The 21,961-nt window shown below is 33.0% G+C and overlaps 3 protein-coding genes across 3 annotated transcripts; 2 read left to right on the forward strand and 1 right to left on the reverse strand.

Moving 5' to 3' along the window:
* Positions 1-1,501: 1,501 nt before the first annotated feature.
* Positions 1,502-2,515, forward strand: LOC103495936 (cyclin-U1-1). Its single transcript, XM_008457612.3, has 2 exons — positions 1,502-2,115; positions 2,209-2,515. The coding sequence occupies exons 1-2, from the start codon at positions 1,694-1,696 to the stop codon at positions 2,486-2,488; spliced, it is 702 nt and encodes a 233-aa protein (XP_008455834.1). The 5' UTR covers positions 1,502-1,693; the 3' UTR covers positions 2,489-2,515.
* A 1,881-nt stretch (positions 2,516-4,396) lies between these two features.
* On the reverse strand, positions 4,397-6,934 carry LOC107991438 (uncharacterized). The gene is made up of 5 exons (XM_051079205.1): positions 6,762-6,934; positions 6,486-6,642; positions 6,124-6,288; positions 5,538-6,033; positions 4,397-5,241 (listed from the first exon to the last, which is right to left on the reverse strand). The coding sequence occupies exons 1-5, from the start codon at positions 6,932-6,934 to the stop codon at positions 4,397-4,399; spliced, it is 1,836 nt and encodes a 611-aa protein (XP_050935162.1).
* Positions 6,935-15,829: 8,895 nt separating this feature from the next.
* Positions 15,830-20,020, forward strand: LOC103495938 (peroxisome biogenesis protein 22). Its single transcript, XM_008457614.2, has 8 exons — positions 15,830-16,230; positions 17,225-17,467; positions 17,576-17,623; positions 17,764-17,820; positions 17,913-18,014; positions 18,834-18,899; positions 19,371-19,472; positions 19,566-20,020. Exons 1-8 carry the CDS (start codon positions 16,123-16,125, stop codon positions 19,668-19,670), a joined length of 831 nt encoding a protein of 276 aa, XP_008455836.2. The 5' UTR covers positions 15,830-16,122; the 3' UTR covers positions 19,671-20,020.
* Positions 20,021-21,961: the final 1,941 nt, after the last annotated feature.

Below are 21,961 nucleotides of genomic sequence, written 5' to 3' on the forward strand. Positions count from 1 at the left end.
TGAGAATCTTTGCCAATTCGCGCAGGATTTGAAAATTCGATTTCATATAGATCTCGTCCCACTTTAAACTTTCTAGACGTTGTCTTTCAAATCGGTGAAATTCATGGAAGGAGAGAAGTATGATTCTCTTAATAATAAGATTCAATTAACTACAAAAATGCCATTGAGGTATATTTAAGGTCATTTAATAAATTGTTTAAAATATAACAAACTCCATAATCTTGTAAATATATTTGCATCATTCTAGGGATAATATATAAAATTTGAATTCAAAATAACAATTCCATATTATGTATTATTTATAAAATTAGTTTTAAATCAACAAAATTTAGAAATGAAAATGCTGAAGTTTGTAGTTTTAGCATTATTTTAGGGATGATAATCTGCAAATTCAAGTTTAGTATCTTAATCATAATTTTAGGGATTCAAACTAACTATTTAAAATTAAAGTGTAAAGATAGGATTTAAAAATAAGGTTAAAAATTGAGATTAAAACTAACTATTTTAGGGTGAGATATATATTTTTAAACTCAAAAGGTTAATAAATATCAAATATGTATTATGTATAATTTATGTCTATTTTTTTATAAATAGCTTGGAGAATAAAAAATGCGAAATAGTTGAATTTATCCGTGTTATTTTAGGGATATGAGGTAAAATTTGAATTCAAATTGACGATTTTAGGGGATAATATAAATTGTAGATTCAAATTGTTATTAAAATTTTGTAATATGTATTATTTAATAAATTTTTTATAAATAATATGAAATATAAAAAATTGTGAATTAATTGATTTAAATCCTAATAATTAGGGTACTAAAACTAAGGGATGTTGGTGAAATCTTATGCAACAAGAAAAAAATTTTTTGGTTTAGTTAAGATTTACCAAAAGTGGATGTATTTACAAATACACTATATTCGTACTCTATGACATATACAAATACATGTATTTGTATGCAAGGAAAGGAATTGTCCTTTGTAAAAGGGTATGCCAGGCAAAAAAGAATTGAAAAAAAAATATCCAGCAGTCAGGTTAAGAATTATCATAAATAAGTGTGTTTACAAATACACTATATTCATGATATGCGATATTTTATTTGATTTTTTATCTTAACAAATACATTGTATTTGTATATGGACAATTGTCATCCATGCAGGGTTAAATTCGGGCAAAAAAGAGTAGAAAATATTTATGGCAGTTAGTTTTGCCATAAATCAAAATAACATATAACAGTTTGCTTTTTTTTTTTTCTATCCTTATATTTGTTATTTCCATGATTCCCACCTGTAAACTTAATCCCCTACTCTTTCCCTGCATAAAAAGAAAACACACTTTTAATCATATTTTAGAATGAAAGGAATTTAAAAGTTAGCACACAGGGAGTTTTAATTAAATTGGATGCAACCGGGTCGTTGCACGTATTATCCTTTTCTAACCCCACACCTCATATCCACAAACTTTTGATAGGCCCTATTACAAAAGTAAAATCAACAGAGTTCTGAATGGTACCGAACAGATTGGATGAGATGGAAAATTCCGATTTTACAAACTACTTAGAAAGTCACAACCACCAAATCCACCAATGCTTGATGTCCAAAGAAAATCCATCTCATTTTATCTACAATTTCAATACCCCATTAATTAAGCTCTCTTCTCCTTTCTCACCCAGTACACACCCAAATTTCTCCAACAATGTTAACAGGCAACGACTTCGCAGCTCCGGGGCGAGCCGAGGGCGATAATGCAGCCGAGCCAACCCCAAGAGTACTCATCATATTAGCCTTCGTCCTTGACCGGCTGGTGGCTCGTAACGACCGCCTCTTAAATGAGCTAACCCAACAGCTTGAAGAGTTGGGCTGCTGCAGCTCTTCCTCTAACCATTTAGGAAACAGCTTCAATGCGTTCCATGGAGTCCGAGCCCCAACCATCTCTATATTGAAGTACTTGGAGAGAATTTACAAATACACCAATTGTAGCCCTTCTTGTCTCGTGGTTGGATTTGTATACATAGATAGATTGATCCATCGACACCCCGACTCCCTTGTCATCTCCTTGAATGTTCATCGCCTTCTCGTCACAAGTGTCATGGTTGCATCTAAGATGCTTGACGACGTGTGAGAGTCTTCAACTCATACCTCTTCTTGGTCTAATTTATTTTGTTTTTGGAGAGTCTATTTGGAATGACATTTTGTTAAAATGATTGACAGGCACTATAACAACGCATTTTATGCCCGAGTGGGCGGGGTGAGCAAAGGAGAGTTGAATAAGCTGGAATTAGAGATGCTTTTTTTGTTGGATTTTGGAGTGACAGTTAGTTCGAGGGCTTTTGAAACTTATTGTTGCCATTTGGAGAAAGAGATGTTGTTGAATGGCAATGGGGAGATGCAAAGAGTAGAAAGACCCTTGGTTATGCCTACTAATACTTTGGATGACGTGTTGGAAATTTCTGTGGACGACACTCTTCTTGTTTCTTCTTCACCACCTTAATTAGTTAAAATCTTCCTCATTTCATTATTTTTTCTTCTCTTCTCTCCTTATTAGATATATATATTCTTGTATATACGATGTTTTGTTTCTTATTCAACAATGGAGAGAATTGAGGCTCTATGCTTGAAAAGAAAGAGTGGATCTTGGGAAAGCTTAGAGAATGACAAAGACTAAAAAAACATGACCCAAAAATTAAACTGGAGAAAATTTCCATTTGAAGCTGAAGAACGTAAAAGAAAGCAAATGAAAAATGGTAATTTGATAAAAGGAAACAAGATACCTGAAGATGTAGCCGTTGATTGATTGAATTAAGGTGGTTAGTGAGAATTAATTTTAACATTGGTTGTCTACTGTATTTTGTTCATTTTTTTGGAAAATTTTTGAGAAATATAGTGTTTTTTAAAATTATTGACAAAAATAGAGTAGGTCGAGAAGAAATGACAAATATATGGTAGTTAACAAGCTATTGTCAAAAATAGGATGATTTTGCATTTTTGAAGACGACTTTCATTGGAACGTGACTGTATGGAAGTCGTGTACCTTCCTTAAAAAACATTTCCCCATGTAATATAATCTTGTGATATTAATAGTATTTTTAAATATTACATACCCCTTTCTTGCTTCGTTACCATTCTCCTCTTTTGCATCTTTACAACAAGATCGACCATTCCTTTTTCTAACTTATTGATTGTTTTCGATGTGAAATTATATAAATACTAGTAATTAAAGATTTTTGTATTCTCAAATATGTTTACAGTTTTTTTTTCAAATTTATATACTTTTACCAAATATTATATTAGTTTTCTTTATCAAAATTTTAATATAATCTCGGAGTAATAAATGCATCGAGAAGTCCACAAACGATATGTTCTAAATTTTAATTTTTTTTAATTTTGATAATAGGTGTGAAATATGAACGGTGGTCGAGATAAGCAACAGATGTAGTTTCAGTTATGTTAAGAGTAGAGTGCAAGGGAGATAAACAGGCAATACAACACATGAGGTTTGTTAACCTAGTTCGATGAATACGCATCTACATCTGGGGGCAGTTCGCCCAGGATAGAGACTTGTATTAATGACAAATACAATAACAGTTGAATGCATAGTTATGACTGGAGAAACAACACTATGATCCTTAGCTTTTGTGCTGTTTTTCCAATTTGTTCAAGACATAACTAAATTATGGAATATCATAATGATCATAACTATATAATAAACGACATAAGGCTCCCCTCAATGGTGGCATTGGTTGAGGGTGTTTTCAACGTCGACTTTGTAGAGCTTCTCAATGGTGGCCAAGTTACTTTGTATTCAGAGTTCGATCAAAAACCACCCCCGGAAGCTTAGTAAACTCCACTATTTATACTTGATGATGCTTCCTTAGGAAGTAACTAATTTAGAAAATCTTAACCACTTGAGTCCACTTTGTTAGTTCAACATAATTCTATTTTTAAGGGGAAAATCTTAAGTTGGTTGTTAGGAGAAATAATCATGTGAGACCAATTTGCTTAACAGGCTCCCCCTTGGTACCACTGACTTTTATTTCTGTAGTCAAGCACCCAGATTAACTAAAACTTCCCGAGTGTCGAAATCAGAGGACATAGTACCCAGATTAAAGAAAAACACATATTTCATTAATGGAGTGAATAACAGAAAAAAGTTGTACACTGATATAGCAAGTAGAGTTGTGACCTCCTGACCTAAAGCAACTGAACCATTCTGAGATCGTTGAGGAAACAGAATGCAACGAAAAAGACTACCGAATCTACTGATGTGGCAAAAGATAAAGACTGCTGAGACTACTGATATAGCAAAAAAAAACAGAAACTATTGTTCACAAAAAAAAAAACTGAAGCCAACTCCAACCCAACTCCCCCTGCTTGAATGCACAATCAAAGCCCAGGCATCTTAATCAGACGGAAGAGGGGTAGTTCCAGAAGCTGCACGTCGAAGGTCACGGATGACAGCATCTAATACAGTGCAGCAATCGGTTAATTCACTTATTTGACGGGTCAGAGCACGAGATTCAGCAATAAGAGCTTGCAGCAGCCGATTGGCAAGTGACACAGAGAGAGTACTGGTTTTGCCTGGAGCATTGTCAAACTCAGCAGCAACATCAGGAAAGTGAGCCCCTTGAAACAGGCGCATACTAAGTGGTATAACCCGAGGTGCTGAACCTACAATATCCAGAGGAGTCAGAATGGTCGACTGCTGAGCCAGAATAAAGCCACTCAAAATTCGCGGGAAGCATATTAGAATGTGGATGGCAAATGTATCGACATGCCGCAGAAGATGATTGAAGATGAATTCTCCAACGTTCACTTTTACCCCAATGCCCACAAGGTAGACAAAGTGACCCAGCGATGTCGAAATAGTGGAGGCATGCATAGACAGAATCCAATTAGTGATCCCAATTCGATGAAGAATTGAATACTTAACCGTCAGGGAGGCAATTGGTAACTGCCCATCAACTAGCCATACTGGGACTGTTCCACCGGTAAGTTCCTTAGCTAGTCGTTCAGGAGTGGGATATGAAACCGCATAGTCAGCAGGCAGAATGATACCCAGATAAGAGTTCAAAAGCTCAGGAGACACGTTGAAGCACACACCACGAATATGTACCTTTTGATACTCGTCGGCACTTGGATCATTGAAGTCTGAGGGTAAATTCACAATCAGCTCCCTTATGAGTCGCGGATAAAACGGACCAACCTCAGAGACAGTACGAAGAAGTCTGGCATTGCGTATCAGTTCTAGTATGACAGGACAAAAGTTGTATCAGTCAGCAATATTAGCCTCATCCGCAATTCGTCGTTTAACATGTATTTCCATTTGTGTGTTCCTTCTTCAGAGTGAAAAGATACTCCATCAATTGGTACGGACGGCACATTGGGGGGTACCTTCCGCCTTCCAGCCTTGGTGGAAACAACTCGTTGTCCTTTAGTAGGTGGACGCCGAAAGCCAGAGGAGGATGCCACATGCACTGGTGTGGACACAGGGGTCGAAAACTCACTTGGTCCTTCAGTTGATCAAGGGATTGAGGACTAACCCGGTTCTTCAGTTGATCGGTGATCAGATGGATCCTTTTCAAGCGATGCACTCTGGTTTTCAGTCGATGTGGACGTGGCTTCCGCCTCTGTCTTTTCTTCCATCCCTGGAGCATAGTCTTCATCATCAGAATCATCATCCTCATCATCCACTTCACAGGGCGGAGCCGTCTTGGGAGAGGCCTGGGATGATGGAGTGCCGGAGTACTTAGTATGCTCACTAGGTTGAGGCGACGCTACCTTAGGAGACACACCACCACTTGCCTGAGGTTTTGCAGGAGAGGTAGTTTGATTGCTACATGCGCTTCTTGTACGGTGAAGAAGAGTAGATAGGATCACATTGTCGTCACTGTCTGATGAGTCAGAGTCTAATACCACAGTTTCCACAGAAACCCTCAATTTAGGCCTCGAGGATGACTTTGGAACTGACGAAGATACAGAAGGACGAGCACTCTGGGGTGAGGAGAACTCAAGAACTTCTTCCTTAACTGTAACTGGCTACGGAGGATTTATCGATCCCTCTGCATGAGAGCTATGTTCAGGACTGGAAACTGTATTGTACTCACCCGACGGAATGGATTTGCATACCTTCTTATACGGATGCTTAGTCGAAATTCCTTTGTACCGTTTCCCTTTCGAGGAAGTTGTCAACTTCGAAGCTGTGGGATCCATTGCTTCTGAACTGCAGAAGCCGAAGGGTCTTTGGAGGAGGAGATACCAGATGAATACTTCTTGAATCGAGTGGTAACCATTCTGAGTAAGGATCATTATTTACACAATCAACAATAACAAAAAATCAACAATAAAAATAAAATTTACACAATCAACAACAAATCCACAATAAAGTTTAAACATTATTGATACAAATTCACAAAAAAAATCACAAGTTTAATTATATTTCTAATACCTAAACCAAAATAAAGAAAAAAAAAAAGAAGAGATTGGCTTACCTCAGCAAGGGGCGACGGGCGAATGTGAAGACCAGACGACGGAGATTGACGGCGAAGACTAGATGGTGGATTGCGACGAAAATCTTCTTCCTCTTTCGAAAGTTTGAAATCTCTCTCTCTCTCTCTCTCCAGCTTCCTTTTAGATTTGTCAACAGATCTGAAAAATGGATTTTAAAGGGAAACTCCTGACACCGTTATGCATGGCATCGAGAGAAGTTAAATATATTTTTAAAAAATTATAAACTTCCCCTGACGTCGTTAGTCGAAGTAGCACACTCAAACGTAACCATAAGCAAGCAATCAGCGACTCCATTCGGTTTCACAGCGGGGTCGTTCAGTGGCAGCTCCATCAACAAGTTTTCTAGGAATCCAGTGACAGAGCACCGACGCGAGGTGGCAATTATCGACAGTAGAGGGAAGTTTAAGATGGTTAGAGGGTTTGCCTTCATTCTTGAACAAGTATGTTTTCTTTTAACTGGTTTTAGGTTATTCTTGTAGTAATTTGTGCCTAAAATTCTTTGTTTTGAAGGCTGACTTTTTTTTTCTTTTTTGACAAAACAAATCTATGCCTAAAGTAGTAAGACCTAACTTTCCCAAGGTAACAATGATTAAGAAAGGTTGCTTTGTGAAATGCAATTTGGTTGGTTTGGGGAGTTAGTGTTGGATTTTTGGCTGGAAACTTCAAGGTGGTATGTTGGTCTTCTGAAAATCTTTAACTGGACCTTATATTAGCAGGAAGCATTATATACCAAATTACCTTCTTGATTAATGATGATGTTTATTGTTTCCCATATGGACTTCCCTTTTCCTTATAGACAATTAAAGATCATATAGCTTAGAGAGGAGAGCATGGTTGGGTCAATTATTCATCAATGAGCTTGTGCTTGATATCTCTAAGTATGTAGCCTCTGGTGGTTCAACTTGTTGGATTTTGTGTCCTAAAACTCGTACTTTTTTATTTGATTCAATATAATTTATTATTGAATGCTATAATCTTAAAACCAATAAATTAAGGTCTCGAGGCTATTTACTAGTTTGTCATATATACTTGAACTTTATGTAGAGACATAAACATGGATTAAGTTCAAGTTAATAGCCCAAATGGTCTATAGTGTATGAATAAGGTTGGGCACCTTATTCTGGATAAACACTATGGATGCGGCCCGCTCCGTAGTAAGTACAAACGATGTAATCCTGAATCGTTCATATAGAGACATGGGAGTGGGAGCGTCCTATGTAAATGGTTTGCATAAGACTAGAACCACAAAATAGTCACTTTGGTTATAACACCGTAAACTGTAAACTGACTATTTCATTTATGATGACCTAGGTAACTTAATCTTAATCCTGAGCTAACTATGAACTTCTGTTCATTCGGTAGTATCCTTAGATCTGCATAGGTGAGGACAACTCAACATCGCTGGTCCAATAAGTCTCCCATTTCAAGGGTAAGACCGAGTGGGTAGCTAGGGACATAGGGTGCAAGATGGAATTCACTCCTACTCACTTATGGGATAGTAGATAGGTTGTTCCCTTAAAGACTAAATCCAAGTCTTGAACAAGGGGCCCCACCTTCTCATTGGCCCGAGAAGGATTCTGGTTTATAGGTTGAATCTTAAACCAATTGTTCGATAGTGGATCGGTGGGTCTTAAGGAGCAAGATGTAATCTCGAAGGTAAAACGGTATTTTGACCCAGCCAAGATTACGAACAACCTGTGAAGGATCAACTTACCCATCATGGTTATATCAGGTGGACAGAAATATATATATAGTGAGGGGAGTGCAATTAAGAGTCTTTAGTGGAATGAATCTTTAGTTGACGAATGTTGATTAACTATGGTCTAAAAGAGTTTAGTCAGTTAATCTCGGATCGTTGGAGTCTATGATCTATAGGTCCATTAGGCTCCCCTACTAGCTCATATGGATTCAACTAAGAACAAGTATGTTGAAATAATTCGAATTGTTCAAATAAAGATAAGAGAGAGAAATCGACAAATATATAAGATATAAGTCGGTAGAAATAAACTTTAAGTTTTGTGTTTAAATATGATTTAAATAAATATGAATATAGATTCATATTTAAAAGCTTGAAAAGTTTAGAAAACGGTCAAAAGTCAACATGTTGATTTTGAACTTTGACCGGATTTATATTCAAATATATTTGAATTTTAGAGAAATGAATACGGATTCATAGTCAAGAGGTTAGAATTAGTCAATACGGGAAAATTAGTAAAAAGTCAAAAAGTTGACTTTTGACTAAAAAGTCAAAGTTTGACTTTGACTTAGTTGGTCAAATGACCAAAATACCCTTTTGACTAATTTCTTAATTACTAAATGTTAGTCGGCGATGTGGTAGCCGATTATGAATTTAAGGCCACTAATTTCATTAAGAGTTAATGATTTGATTAGGTGTTGATTATATATGAAATAATTTACATGCAATTTGCATGTAAATTTCATATAAAAACTTCTCATTACTGAATGAGAAAGAGATGATGTTTTATCTTTAAAAAAAAAAGGAACACCTAAACGATACACTCCCATCTTTCTCTAAATTTCTCTTCGCATAACCGAATCCTACAGCTCCGTTCTTGGTCCTGAGCATAGTAGGCTAGCTTGGTGGTTGTCCTTGTTCGTGATATTCAGGCAAAGAAGCGTTGGATTAAAGAAGAAGTTCAGAACTACAAAGGTAAGAACATCGTTTACCTTTTGGCTTTTCGTTTAAGGTAAGTCCATCGCATAGTAGATGTATGCTAACTTCTAAATCGTTTAGATGCATATATAGTAAAGCATGATCCTTTAAATTATGTTGCTGCATGTCTCTAGTGCTTGGTTTTTCCATCACAACTATCATTTATTGCACAACAATTAAAGAAGTTGAGCAGGTATATTTATTATTTTATTACTATCATTTACTGAGCGTGTGTGTTGAGTTGAGTTAAGATGCGTGAAAAAGTATGTTGAGTGTTCTCATATGTGTTGTTTTTCACTCTCTTTGAAGGATTTTAATTGAAATGGCTTCAGCATTGAGTCCATGCTTCCATTCCATTCTGCAACTTCTTCAACATCAATGATTTCGATGCTTTATGTTTCTCGCAATAGTTATGGTTGGCTTTCGGAAGGTACCTTCACTTCTTATTCTTATAGAGTGAATTTTACTTTTTCCAATATTCTTGTTATGCTGCCACTATGAATTTTGATTTCTTTTGTTCAACATATTGGATAATTGTATTCTTAGTCCTACAACCAATGTAGTAAGTTTATATAGTGAATTTTACTTTTCTTTTTCCATGTTCTTGTTCTGCTGCCACTATAAAGTTTCTAATTTCTTTTGTTCAAGAAATTGAATAGCTCCATTCTTAATCTTACTAGCAATCTAGTTGTTTCTAGAGTGAATTTTAACTTTTCAATGTTCTTGTTAGCTCCACTTCATCCACCTTAAATGGATTAAAAAGTGCATACATTGAGTCTCGAATTTGAGTTTCAGAATGAAAAACATCTCACTTGAAGGGATGAGAGCCCTAAGCAATGAAAGATTTAAACATAACCATTATTTAATTTAATAGGGATTTAAAAATACCATTACATTGTCAAAAAAAAGTACATAAACTAAATTATATGGCTAAACATGCTATAAAAGAAATAAAAACAGAAATTACAAAGAAGAAAACTTACTATCTTTGACGACTATGTATCTGCCAAACGCCAAATTGGGGCACCACCATTTGAAAATTTTTATATTATCTAATAATGAAATTTTGGTTTTAGGAACCAAAATTGGAATGGAAATTTTAAGAGAAGATTTTTCTTTGAGAGAATTCTCAGAGTACAAAATACCATATATAAGCACCTCTGTATCTTCCGTAAAAAACCACTCATATTCTTGAAAATGAAGAAGAGGGAGTACGAGAGAATATTGGGAAACGTGGGAAAACCATCCATGTTCTCTATTAATTTGATTTATTTTAATTTAATTTAATATTAAAATAATTAGGGATCTTTTAAAAAATATAATAAAGCGGTAAAATATTTACAATATATAAAATAATTTCGAAAGCGAAAAAAATCCACAGGCCCATAGTGGTAAATACCAAAAATGCCCGTGATTAATTGCCACCCAGCGCACGTAATATATTTGCTAAATGATCGTTTAAATTTGACTATTTTTTCCTACACGATCGTTTAGATTTGGCTACCCAAATCTAAACAAATTTTTTTTTCAAGATTTTTTAGTACACGGTCGTTTAGATTTGGCTATGCTTTGGTACACAATCATTTATATTTAATCGTTTAAATTTGAGTAGACCAATCTAAACGATTTTTTTCAAGATTTTTTGGTACACGATCGTTTAAATTTGGGTAGCTAAATATCTAAACGATTTTTTTAAAAGATCTGGTACACAATCGTTTAGATTTAATCATTTAAATTTATGTAGCAATTTTTTTCAAGATTTTTTGGTATACGATCGTAGATTTGATACATGATCGTTTATATTTGATACATGATTGTTTAAATTTGACTACCAAAATCTAAATGATTTTTTTAAGATTCTTTGATACACGATAGTTTAGATTTGGCTATCCAATATCCAATGATTTTTTTTCACGATCTTTTGTATTTAACACACGATCTTAAACAACCAAATAACTGTTTGACAAAAATTTAAAAAAATATATATATCTTCTATATTTAGTACACAATCTTGAACCAAATAACTATTTGAAAAAAAATAATAGAAAAATTGCAGAAGAAGAGAAAAAGATGATGGAAAGGAAAAGACCATGAAAAGAAAAAATCACAAGAGAAAAAAGACGATAAAAAGGAACGGCAAACCTGGAATATTTTAAAATATGGCCAGCTTCATGTGCTTTATGGCTCGTATAACAAAATAAAAAAGTCAATGATATTTTCATAAATTACAGGTTTGCTCTTGAATAATGCAGACTTTTTTCACTTCTTTTTCTTCTTCTTTGCGATTTATTCATCTACTCTTCATATTATTACTTCTTCTTCATTTTACAATATTATGGTTATTTATGTAAATATTTACCAATTTCTTCATTTCCCCTTCCAGAATTTTTTCCTTCATTTTCATTTCTCATCTTTTTTTTTCTTCTTGGTACAAGATCTAAATGATATTGGTACATGATCTAAATGATCAGTTGTCTATCCTAGATAGACAGAGATAGGCCACTATCGATCACTAACAGATCGTTTAGATTTGATACAAGATCGTTTAAACTGGGTACAAGATCGTTTAGACTAGATACAAGATTGTTTAGGCTGGATACAAAGGTACAAGATCGTTTAGATTTGGTACAAGGGTACAATACCGTTTAGACTTGCTACAAGATCGCTTAGACTCACTATGAGATCAGTTAGACTAGGTAGAAGAGTACAAGATCGTTTAGACTTGGTATAAGGGTACAAGATCGTTTAGACTTGCTACGAGATCGTTTAGACTTGCTACGAGATCGTTTAGATTGGATACAAAATTATTTTTTTCACACGTGTGTGACCAATTAATCGCGGGATATTTTTGTTATTTCACGTTGTGGGCTTGTGGACTTTTTACTTTTTTAAAATTGTTCTATACAGTATAAATATTTTCGCGTTTTGTTCTATTTTTGAAAAAACTCCTTAAATTAATTTAAATAATTAATTACATCATATTTAATTAATATGTCATATGTAAATGAATATCTCTCACATAACCTATAGTTTTAATTTAATTAATTTAATTAAATAAAATTAAACTAAAGGACATTTTCAAATATAGTAAAATAAACTATAATATTTATATGCTATAGCAAAATTTTAGATTCTATCAATGATAGAAATTAATAAACTTCTATCACTGCTTTGATAGAAACATATCAGTGTCTATCAATGTTTATTATTGATAGAATCTGAAATTTTGCTATATGCTGTAAATTTTTTGTTAAATTTGTTATTTTTGACAATTCCTCCTAAACTAAACTATTAATCAATTCTCCAATTAATTAATTACTAAATTAAATTTAGTCCAAATTTGAATCATATTCAACTATAAATTTCTCTCGTAACTTATAGTTTTAATCTATATCATATACATATTAAATTTTAACATATAGTTTTAATATTAAATTAATATTTGAACTCTTTCAAATATTTTATTCTCTCATAAATTAGTTTTAAATTATATACAAAATTAAATTTATATAATTATAAAGTTTAATTAAAATATAAGTACAATATATTATAATGTATCACTATATATTATGTTAATTCTTAAAATAAATTTGAACATTTTAAATTACAACCAATATAAATAAATCTCATTACTCTTTATGAGCTAGGAATGGGACTCAATGGAGCTACAACAATGTGAGACTAATTGGTTAAACTCATTAACTATATTAATCAATATTCGTTAATTGTGTGTACACTTACACTCCACTAAAGACTCACATCTAAACTTTTCTCACTGTAGATATATTTCTATACCCACGAATATAGACCAATGACAGTAAGTTAGTCTTTCATAAGTGTTCGCAACACCAATTGGGTCAATTTATCATTTGACCCCTAGGTTACTTCTAGTCCTTAAATATCGGTGCTCCTCTAATGAACAACTTGGTTCAACTACCAAATAGAAACCCCTCTCATGCCATAGAGAGGTAGGGTCCTTTATTCAAGTTCTCGAGACAACATTTAAGGAAACACTCATCTACTTACCATAAAATCGAGAATGAGTGAATCCATCTTGTGTGATTATGTTTCCAGCTCCCCACTCGATCTTGTCCTTAAAATGATAAGCATATTAAGTCGGCAACCTAGCCATTCTCACCCGTAAAAATCAAAGGACAATTTCTAACAAACAGGAATTCATAATACACTCAGGATTAAAACTAAGTTACCTAGGTCATCCTAATGAAATAGAAACCTAATTAGTTAATGGAGTTACATCTAGTGATTACTATTTCATAGTTTGGTCTTATGCAAACTCATTGCATAGGATATCCCGATCACTTGCATCACCTACATGAATATGTTGGATCATTGTGTTCGTATAAAATATAAAGTGAGTTATATCCATAGTGTTATCAGGATAAAGTATCTAGCTTTATCCCTATACTATAGATCAGTTGTATCTTGAATATTGATCCCTATATGTCTCTACATACTGTTCAACCCTCATCAAACATCTTAGGATGTTTAGTTTTTTGAATTTAAGTTATTAAGACAAAAACTAATAATATAATCAATAACATTTATTGAAATTATAATAATAACGTTTTATTAATAACAACGACCAATGGATTATATTTACTATCTACGAGTTTTATGATATAAACACTACATAACTGATCAAGAGCTTGATTTTCTTGTTGCAATTTTGGGCCTGCTTGTGAACTTGGTGGAGAAGGATGGTCATAATAGGTCGGTGTTACTTCAGTTTTTAATGCAACAATTTGCTCTTTTTGATACATAAGGTTTTTAGAAAAACTCATTGGGTTCTCAATCACTTTTCCACTTTCTCTAACTTCGTTTGTCCTATGTTTAAATTTATCCAACATTATTATGTAACTAGGACAATTGTGATTTCTCTCATCATAAGCACTTGTATTGAATTGCTTGATTGTTCCTGCATACGTATCAACACAACGAAAAAGAATTTAAAATCTATTCCTATTCAGAATTGATACACTATATAACAATTTCACCGGAAATGTTATGATTGGAAGATTGAAAAATTTTAACTTGAATATAATCAACAATTTTTTTAAACGAACAATCAAATAGATAAGAGCCTCAACAACACGATAATCGTGATACTGTAAATTTTGATTCCATGTACCATAAAAAGTATACCTTAATTACTCATTGTTGAGCCATAGCAAAAACAGAAAAATTAAACTTGTGAATAGATACTTGTTTGTAGAAATACAATGAGGTTGTTATTTAAAGTAAAAATCATAATCATTACAAAAAATTTACAATTTTTATCTAAAATAATAAAAATGGTAAAGAATACGCTAATTTTGCTACTTGTTTGAACATTAATTAATTACCGATTCATTACCAACTCAATAAAAACGATATAACATTATTTAATCATTCTTTTAAAAATAATATGGTTATTTGATAAATTTTACTTTTTCAATAATATTATTAAAGGATATTTTTACGAATAGAACAAAGCGGCAAAACAATTCTGAAAACCTACACAGACCCACTGTATAAAATACAAAAAATGCTTGTCAATAATGTGCGCGATATATTTGGTACACGATCGTTTAGATTTTGCTATTATTTGGTACACAATTGTTTAGATTTGGTCATTTAATTGGACAATTATTTTTTAATTCTATCGTTTAATTTGGCTACACTAATTTGGTTACGCTTAAAATTGGACAATTATTTTTTTACGCTTAAAATTGGTTAGTTTTTCTTTTAATACACGATCGTTTAGATTTGGGTAAACGATTTTTTTAAATTTTTTTTGTACATGTTTATTTTTTTACAGGATTGTTTAGATTGGATAAAAGATTTTTTTTAATTATTTTGGTATGTGATTGTTTAGATTTATCTACAAGATAGTTTGTTTTTTTACACGATCTTTTACTTCTTTTGAAAAGAAGAAAGACGATAGAAAAAAAATCGCGACGAAAACAAGAAGAAAGATGATGGAAAGAAATCGCAGGAAAATGATGAAAGAAATTGCAGCGAGCAGGAAAAAGAAAGATGGAAAGACAAACTTAAAATATTTAAAAAAAAATGACTAATTTCACGAACGATGTAACACCGTAAATAGTTTGGTATAATACCTTCATAAAATTTTCCTATTATTAATGTTTATCTTGATTTGATAATTTAGAATATAGTAAAAGAAAATGGTGGAAGATATTTTCCGTAAATCAAATCAAAGATTTTTATATTTAGAGTAAATCAAAATCTTTTCTATTTTTGAAAGGTATCCAATCAAAACTAACATTTCAAATTTCAAATTCTCTCTAATTGGTTAGATTAGAATCCAAATAACGGAGGATTTCAGTTAAACTGTTATTTGTATTGAGGATTGATAGACATATTGGCATAAAATACAAAGTAATCGAAATAGAAAGTAAGATATTCCACAATATCAATGTCAAATGAGACATTAAAAACATGTGTGGATGTTTTACCATAAAACTTATTAAATAAATTTTTTGAACTTGTGATTTCCTCCTCCTCCTATTCCCCGTATCCAATACGCAAAATTACTCAATATATTGGAGAAATTGTAGGAAGCCCAATATCTGATCTGAAAGCCCAATATCTGAAAGCCCAATACATATTATATAGCGGAGAAATCCATGGTGGAGACGCCGTTGCTGGGTTCACCACGTCCTCTTTCTTCCCCCGCGGGGCGACGGGGAAAAGTATACGCAAACCAACACCAACTAAACTAAATAATCCATCCATTCAAAATCATAATTCTTCTTCACTTCCATTGATTCTCGTTGTTTCAAATCCTCCATTGACGCCCTCTCTCCTTTCCTTCTCCTCGTCTTCCATTTTCTTCTACTCCCCAACCAACTTTGACCCCCCATTATTATTTTTCATTTTCTCTTTACAAAAACCTATAATACCCCAGGTCTTCTCCTTCTCCCATGGCCGAAGCTTCCTCCAAAGACGACCTACTTCAGCTGATCAAGCGCTTTGGGGCTTATCTCACTCTCAAGATGTCCAATTTCTTCCCGATCTCTCTCCAGAATCTGGTCCTCATCTCTATCCCTGTTTTTTTCCTTCTTCTCTTCGTTTTTCGATAGATCTGACCGGCTTTAGGTTTTTTGCTGCTGCTGTTTTTCAACCGCTGGATATTCCTTAGATTTTGATAACCCAATTCCTTCTTGTCTCTTTTTTTGTTGTGTTTTCTGTTTTTTGCTGAACCCTTTGGTTTCAGGTGTGGGCTATTTCTTTTTTCTTTTTAAATTCCGTGCTTCAATTAAAATGGTTAATAGTTTCTGTTGTTTGATTTTCATTATTGTTGTCAATAATTCAACGCGCTGCCAAATGATGAATAAAGATTTTCCCCCCTTGAATTGGACCTGTCACCTGTGTGATACTATTATACCTTGCAAGCTGTTATATGCGTTACCGAAGTGATTACTATTGCTTTTATTTTTCAGTACTTATGCTTCGAAGATGGTATATTGTGTTCAATTATCATATGTAGGTCCATGCCAATTGGCAGTTCTTTCAACTGTTACTCACAATCGTTCTCCTATAAAGATATGGTCAGGGATGAAGTGTTGAATCGTTATGTAGAGAAAGAAATAGAAAAAAGATACAAAACAAAACAAAAACTAGTTTTTGGATCTTTTAGGTATTGAATTTGAGATAGGAAGCTCTGTGTCAGGAAACTAGATGTTCAGCTTCATTATTTTCTTTCTTCATTGGGGTGTTCATAAATACCCAAAGAATAAATAAATTGAGTCAAATCAATCATTTTGGTGGTCTCCTTTGTTTCATTCTTGGTGTTTGAAAATTGCTTCAGTTTTTGTGCCTTTTTGGCCTAGTTAGGTTTAAATGTAAACAAAATCAATAGCTCAATTCACTTTCTTTTTTGGTTTAAATAACTTGAATACTTTTTACGCTGACGCCTTCTAGTTTGTTAAGTATGACATTATGTTGTTTTTCCTATGTTACCTATCCATGTACAAGGAGAAAAGAGTATTATGGTATCTAACTAGGTCTTTGGAATTTCATCAGGATTCACGATCTGTTGGGGCTATTGCTGGATTTGCTGTTGCAATAATTTTCACATGGAGACTGTTGAGATCCTCTAATGGACATCAGAGACAACAACCGAAAAGGCAAATGCCTGCACCAAGTAGTTCTACTTCTAATGTTGGGTTAAATTCAAATGAACAATCGATACCTTCTGGAGTCTGTTCATCTTCAGAGGATTTAAGAGCACACAATGTTGTTGACGAATTCTTCCAGCCAGTCAAGGTCAGAGCTCAAATTGTTGCATTGCATATATCTTGCCCTGGCTTTTCAATTTTATTCCATTCACATGGTACACTTTTAAGATTTTCTACTTTTACCTTTTCCTTGTAGCCAACTCTGGGTCAGATCGTGAGGCAAAAATTGAGTGAAGGAAGAAAGGTAACCATTATATACCAACCCTCGTTGTCTACCTTTATGAATATATTTTGGTGAAATATCAATATACAACATCGTATGAGGTAAGTAATACATGTAAAGACAGAGTCCAGGGTTTGATATTGAAAATGTGTTATTCTTAGGTTACATGTCGTTTACTTGGAATAATTCTAGAGGAATACAGTCCAGAGGATCTGCAGGTATATTGATTGTTCTCTGAACGAATTTTGTGTTTGAAACTACTGTGTTGGGGGATATCTGATTTGGTTTACTTCTATTTTTTTTGCATCAGAAAAGAGCCACTGTGAGGTCCTCGGTATTGGAAGTACTGTTGGAGATAACAAAATATTGTGATCTTTATCTTATGGAAACGGTGCTGGATGATGAGAGCGAAGTGAGTGCAATGCTTTATGTATTATTTTTTTGTTTATTGCTCTACTTAGTATCTTGATAAATCTTAACGTATGATTGCTGATGTGTGTTATAGTTCTAAAGGCAATAATGCCTTGTTTTAATGGGGGGACCTTGAAGCCAAAATCTATCCCCAGTTTTGTTTAGTTTCCTATAGTAGGAATATGTATATGATGTCACACGATTTGGGGGTCAGATTATTTTGTTCCCTCAGTGGTTGGAAAATCTATCAAAGTGGCCAAAGTGTGCAACCATGTGTTAAAAAAACTAACTGAATACTTTATCCTTTGGTTGCAGTGTCAGGACTTGCATGTCAATGTTTCCTTAGGAAGTTCGGATCCTGTTTTTTTAGTCCTCCATTATTGTCTATTTAAAGCTTAAATTTTTAATTTCTTCCAAACAGACCCTAAACATGATCATGTGGTGCAATTAATACCTCATCAAAACTAAATAAAAAAATAAAAAAATGACGAATAAATTCAATGAAAACCAAGAATATTCAAGATATGTCCCACTACCATGAAAATGCTCGAACCGAGCAATGAATTTAAGTAAGAATGGTGCTTGAACTCAACAATGATTTGTTAAAATAATGCAAAAAGCACCCAACGTGGCCAAAAGAATCAAAACAGTATAGGGCCGGTTACAAAAGTGTTTCTAAGGAGGAAAAATTCTAAAAGAAAACTGATAGGATCCTGATACAAAATATTAATACTTCTCTTCTTCCTTTTCTTCTTCCTGATCTCACATGCAATATGCTATTTGTCTTTCTAATAAAAGACAATGTAAATTGTTTATGCAGAAAAGAGTCCTTTCAGCACTCGAAGATGCAGGAGTTTTCACATCCGGTGGTCTGGTCAAGGACAAGGTACTTCAACATTAAATCTGGGATTGTTTTGATTTTGACAGTTTTGAAATTTGAAACAATTCTAATGATTTTATTTTCATCTCTGAATTACTGAAAGTACATAGTTAAGTTAAGGCACTGTTGGACTTTCGTTGGCTACGTTAGGGAACTTTTCACTTTAGCCATTAAGTTGTTTTCTGGATTTCTAAGAAAAGATATAACAGGAAATAGCTGAATGTAAGAATTTATTTATAATACTCTTCTGCATGTTTCAAGCTTCAGCATGTAACAAACGATAGCTTATGGTATCTCTGTCTCTCTTAAATGGAACTTCTCTGAAAGATTGCTGACATGATAATTGCACAAGCTTTGGTTGAAAGCAAATCATCTCATGAATTGTTTGGTGTTGGCCTAGAAAGAAAAAAATAGGGACTGTCTTTTAATATTTATGGCAACATGCTTTTCTTGTAATTAACTGAGAATTATTTGTAGGTTCTCTTCTGTAGCACCGAGAATGGGCGAACATCTTTTGTGCGTCAACTGGAACCCGATTGGCATATAGATTCCAATCCTGAAATCATTACTCAGTTAGCTGTAAGTCAATCAACCCATCATCTTAGCAAGTTTGTTCTCTAACATCTATAAATACATGATGATTACTTACACCTTTTCTACAACCATCATCAGAGGTTCATCAAATATCAACTTCATGTGGCTCCAATCCGACACGAACGGTCTGCTTCTAACGTTTTCAGCTCTCCATCCTTGGAACAGTTCTTTGGAAACATTTAACTTGAAACCAGTTCAAGAATGGAATGAATTTTCAAATATATATTTTTTTTCCCATTTTATTTGGGCTTTGTTGGTTGTAAGTGCAATGGTTCTCTTTGGGAACTAAGCAAGCTCAGTTTGCACTAGGCCGCCATTGCTGGTGTTAGAAAAGGTAGATGTACCATGTTTTCTTTTTCTTTTTTTTTTCTTTTTTTTTTTTTCTGAAAGATCTTTTTTCGTGTTGATCTTGTGCTATCTTTGACATAGTAACTTCATGCCCCATTAAAAGCTCCTAATTTAGCTGATGTATGTAACTTATATATATATTTATTAGATCATATCAGCCATGACAAATACCATTTGGGTCTCTACTTCCAATCTCTTACTAAACCAGTTTTTGGTGTCACTTTTGTTGGACTAAATCTCGAAGGCGTCTGGAATCAATGAATAAACTCCATGTGCATGCTTTTCAGTTTGCATGAGAACTAAGCTGATGGGATAAGATTTTCGTGTTTGAAGTAGTAATTGTTTTTAAAGAATAAAATAAATTAAGAACAAACTAGATATGATGGAAAGTTCTAATAGAAAATAGAGGAGATCCTGTTTTGGAACCAGAAATAAAAAAAGTTTTAAAAAAAATCTTCAAACCCTTTTGTTGACGGAAGAGGAACTACTGAAGAAAGCATAAGGAAGCTAGGCCACAAAGGTAGATTAACGTTTGCCTTAGATAAATCTACTCAATCTTTGTTAAGGGTTGAGCAATCTTCAAATGCTAAGCCCAAACAAATTCTTGTGAAAGATTTTGATGACCTCCAAAGAATCTTAGTCAACTTTTTAAAGTATTTGATGCATCTGTAAACCTTTGAGAGCTTTGGCATCCTCAAATTGACGAAAAAAAATCTGAAGAGTATGAAAACTTACTAGACCACATGCCACTTTGGTATGGTTGGGAACTGAAAGACAGGGATATCTTTTTCTTGGTAGGCATAGCTTTCTGGATGATTTTCCCATCACAAATCCTCACTCCTGGAACAACCTTGCTTTCCCACAAATACCAAGATTGAAGTAGTAATTTTAGGATATGAGATTTAGTTACAAAGGATTTTGTCAAATTGAATTTCACATATCTAAAAGTGATTTAAAATTTTTTTTTTTTTTTGAAAATTATTGTTAGAATTGCCAAATTACTTTAAAATCAAATATTTTTTTAAATAATCGATACAAAAATGGAAAAAAAATAATTAAGGGTGCAAATTGTTTAAGCTGATTTTTATTAGTCAATCACTTCACTAAAAACATATTTCAACTTATGGTTGAAAATCAATCTTAAATGATTTTTTAGTTTTTTTTTTTTCTAAAAAACAGTTTCAACGTTTGTCTATATCCAAATTTGAAAGGAAAATAATTTTAGGAATGAAAAAGTCAATTCACTTCCAAACATATAAATTTTAACTTAGCAAAAAGATACCACTATCACTAATAGATCATTTAGATTTGGTATAAGATTGTTTAGCTTTGGTACAAGATTGTTTAGACTTGATATAAGGGTACAAAATCGTTTAGATTGAGGTACAAGATTGTTTAGACGGGTACAAAATCGTTTTTTTTATGCGACCGATTAATTGCAGGGGTATTTTTGTTATTTCACGTTGTGGGTTTTTTTCTTTTTCAAAAATATTCTATATGATGTAAATATTTTCATGATTTATTTTAATTTTAAAAAACTCCTTTTAAAAGATTAATCTTTTAGTTTTCAATTTGGAAAAAAATTTGAAAATGTTAAAACCTTAACAAGTTTTGAGAATGATAAACTCAATTTAAATGCTAAATGATAAAAAAAAAAATGTCTATGAAATGTGTGGTTTGCATAAAAAATGTCCATAAACTTTTAAAAGTTTTAAAAGTGTATTTGAACTTTAAAAAAAGGTTAAAAGAAATACCTTATAATAATAAGTTTTGGATGGAAATCGTTAAAATTTTATTTAAGAAATATTTTTGAACTTAAATAAAGTTTAAAAATACTCTCATCAATTGAGTTTTTACACCAAATTTCTTAGCACCCAAAATAAAAATGAAAGCTTTAAGTTAAAACATAAAATTTTCACAAAATTCCAAAATAAAAATTTTCCCTTAAAACATAGTCAAAATAATAATTAATCAAATAAAAAAATGTATTTGGTTATTAACACACACTAAACTATTAATGTAAAACTTGGTGTTTTCATTAATCTCTTTATTCTTATTGAGTCAATGTATCTCACTAAAGTGTATAGTTTTGCTTATTTGTTTATTTATAATATCGAGGAAGAGAG

This window comes from Cucumis melo, chromosome 11 (assembly GCF_025177605.1).
Source record: "Cucumis melo cultivar AY chromosome 11, USDA_Cmelo_AY_1.0, whole genome shotgun sequence".
Taxonomy (NCBI): domain Eukaryota; kingdom Viridiplantae; phylum Streptophyta; class Magnoliopsida; order Cucurbitales; family Cucurbitaceae; genus Cucumis; species Cucumis melo.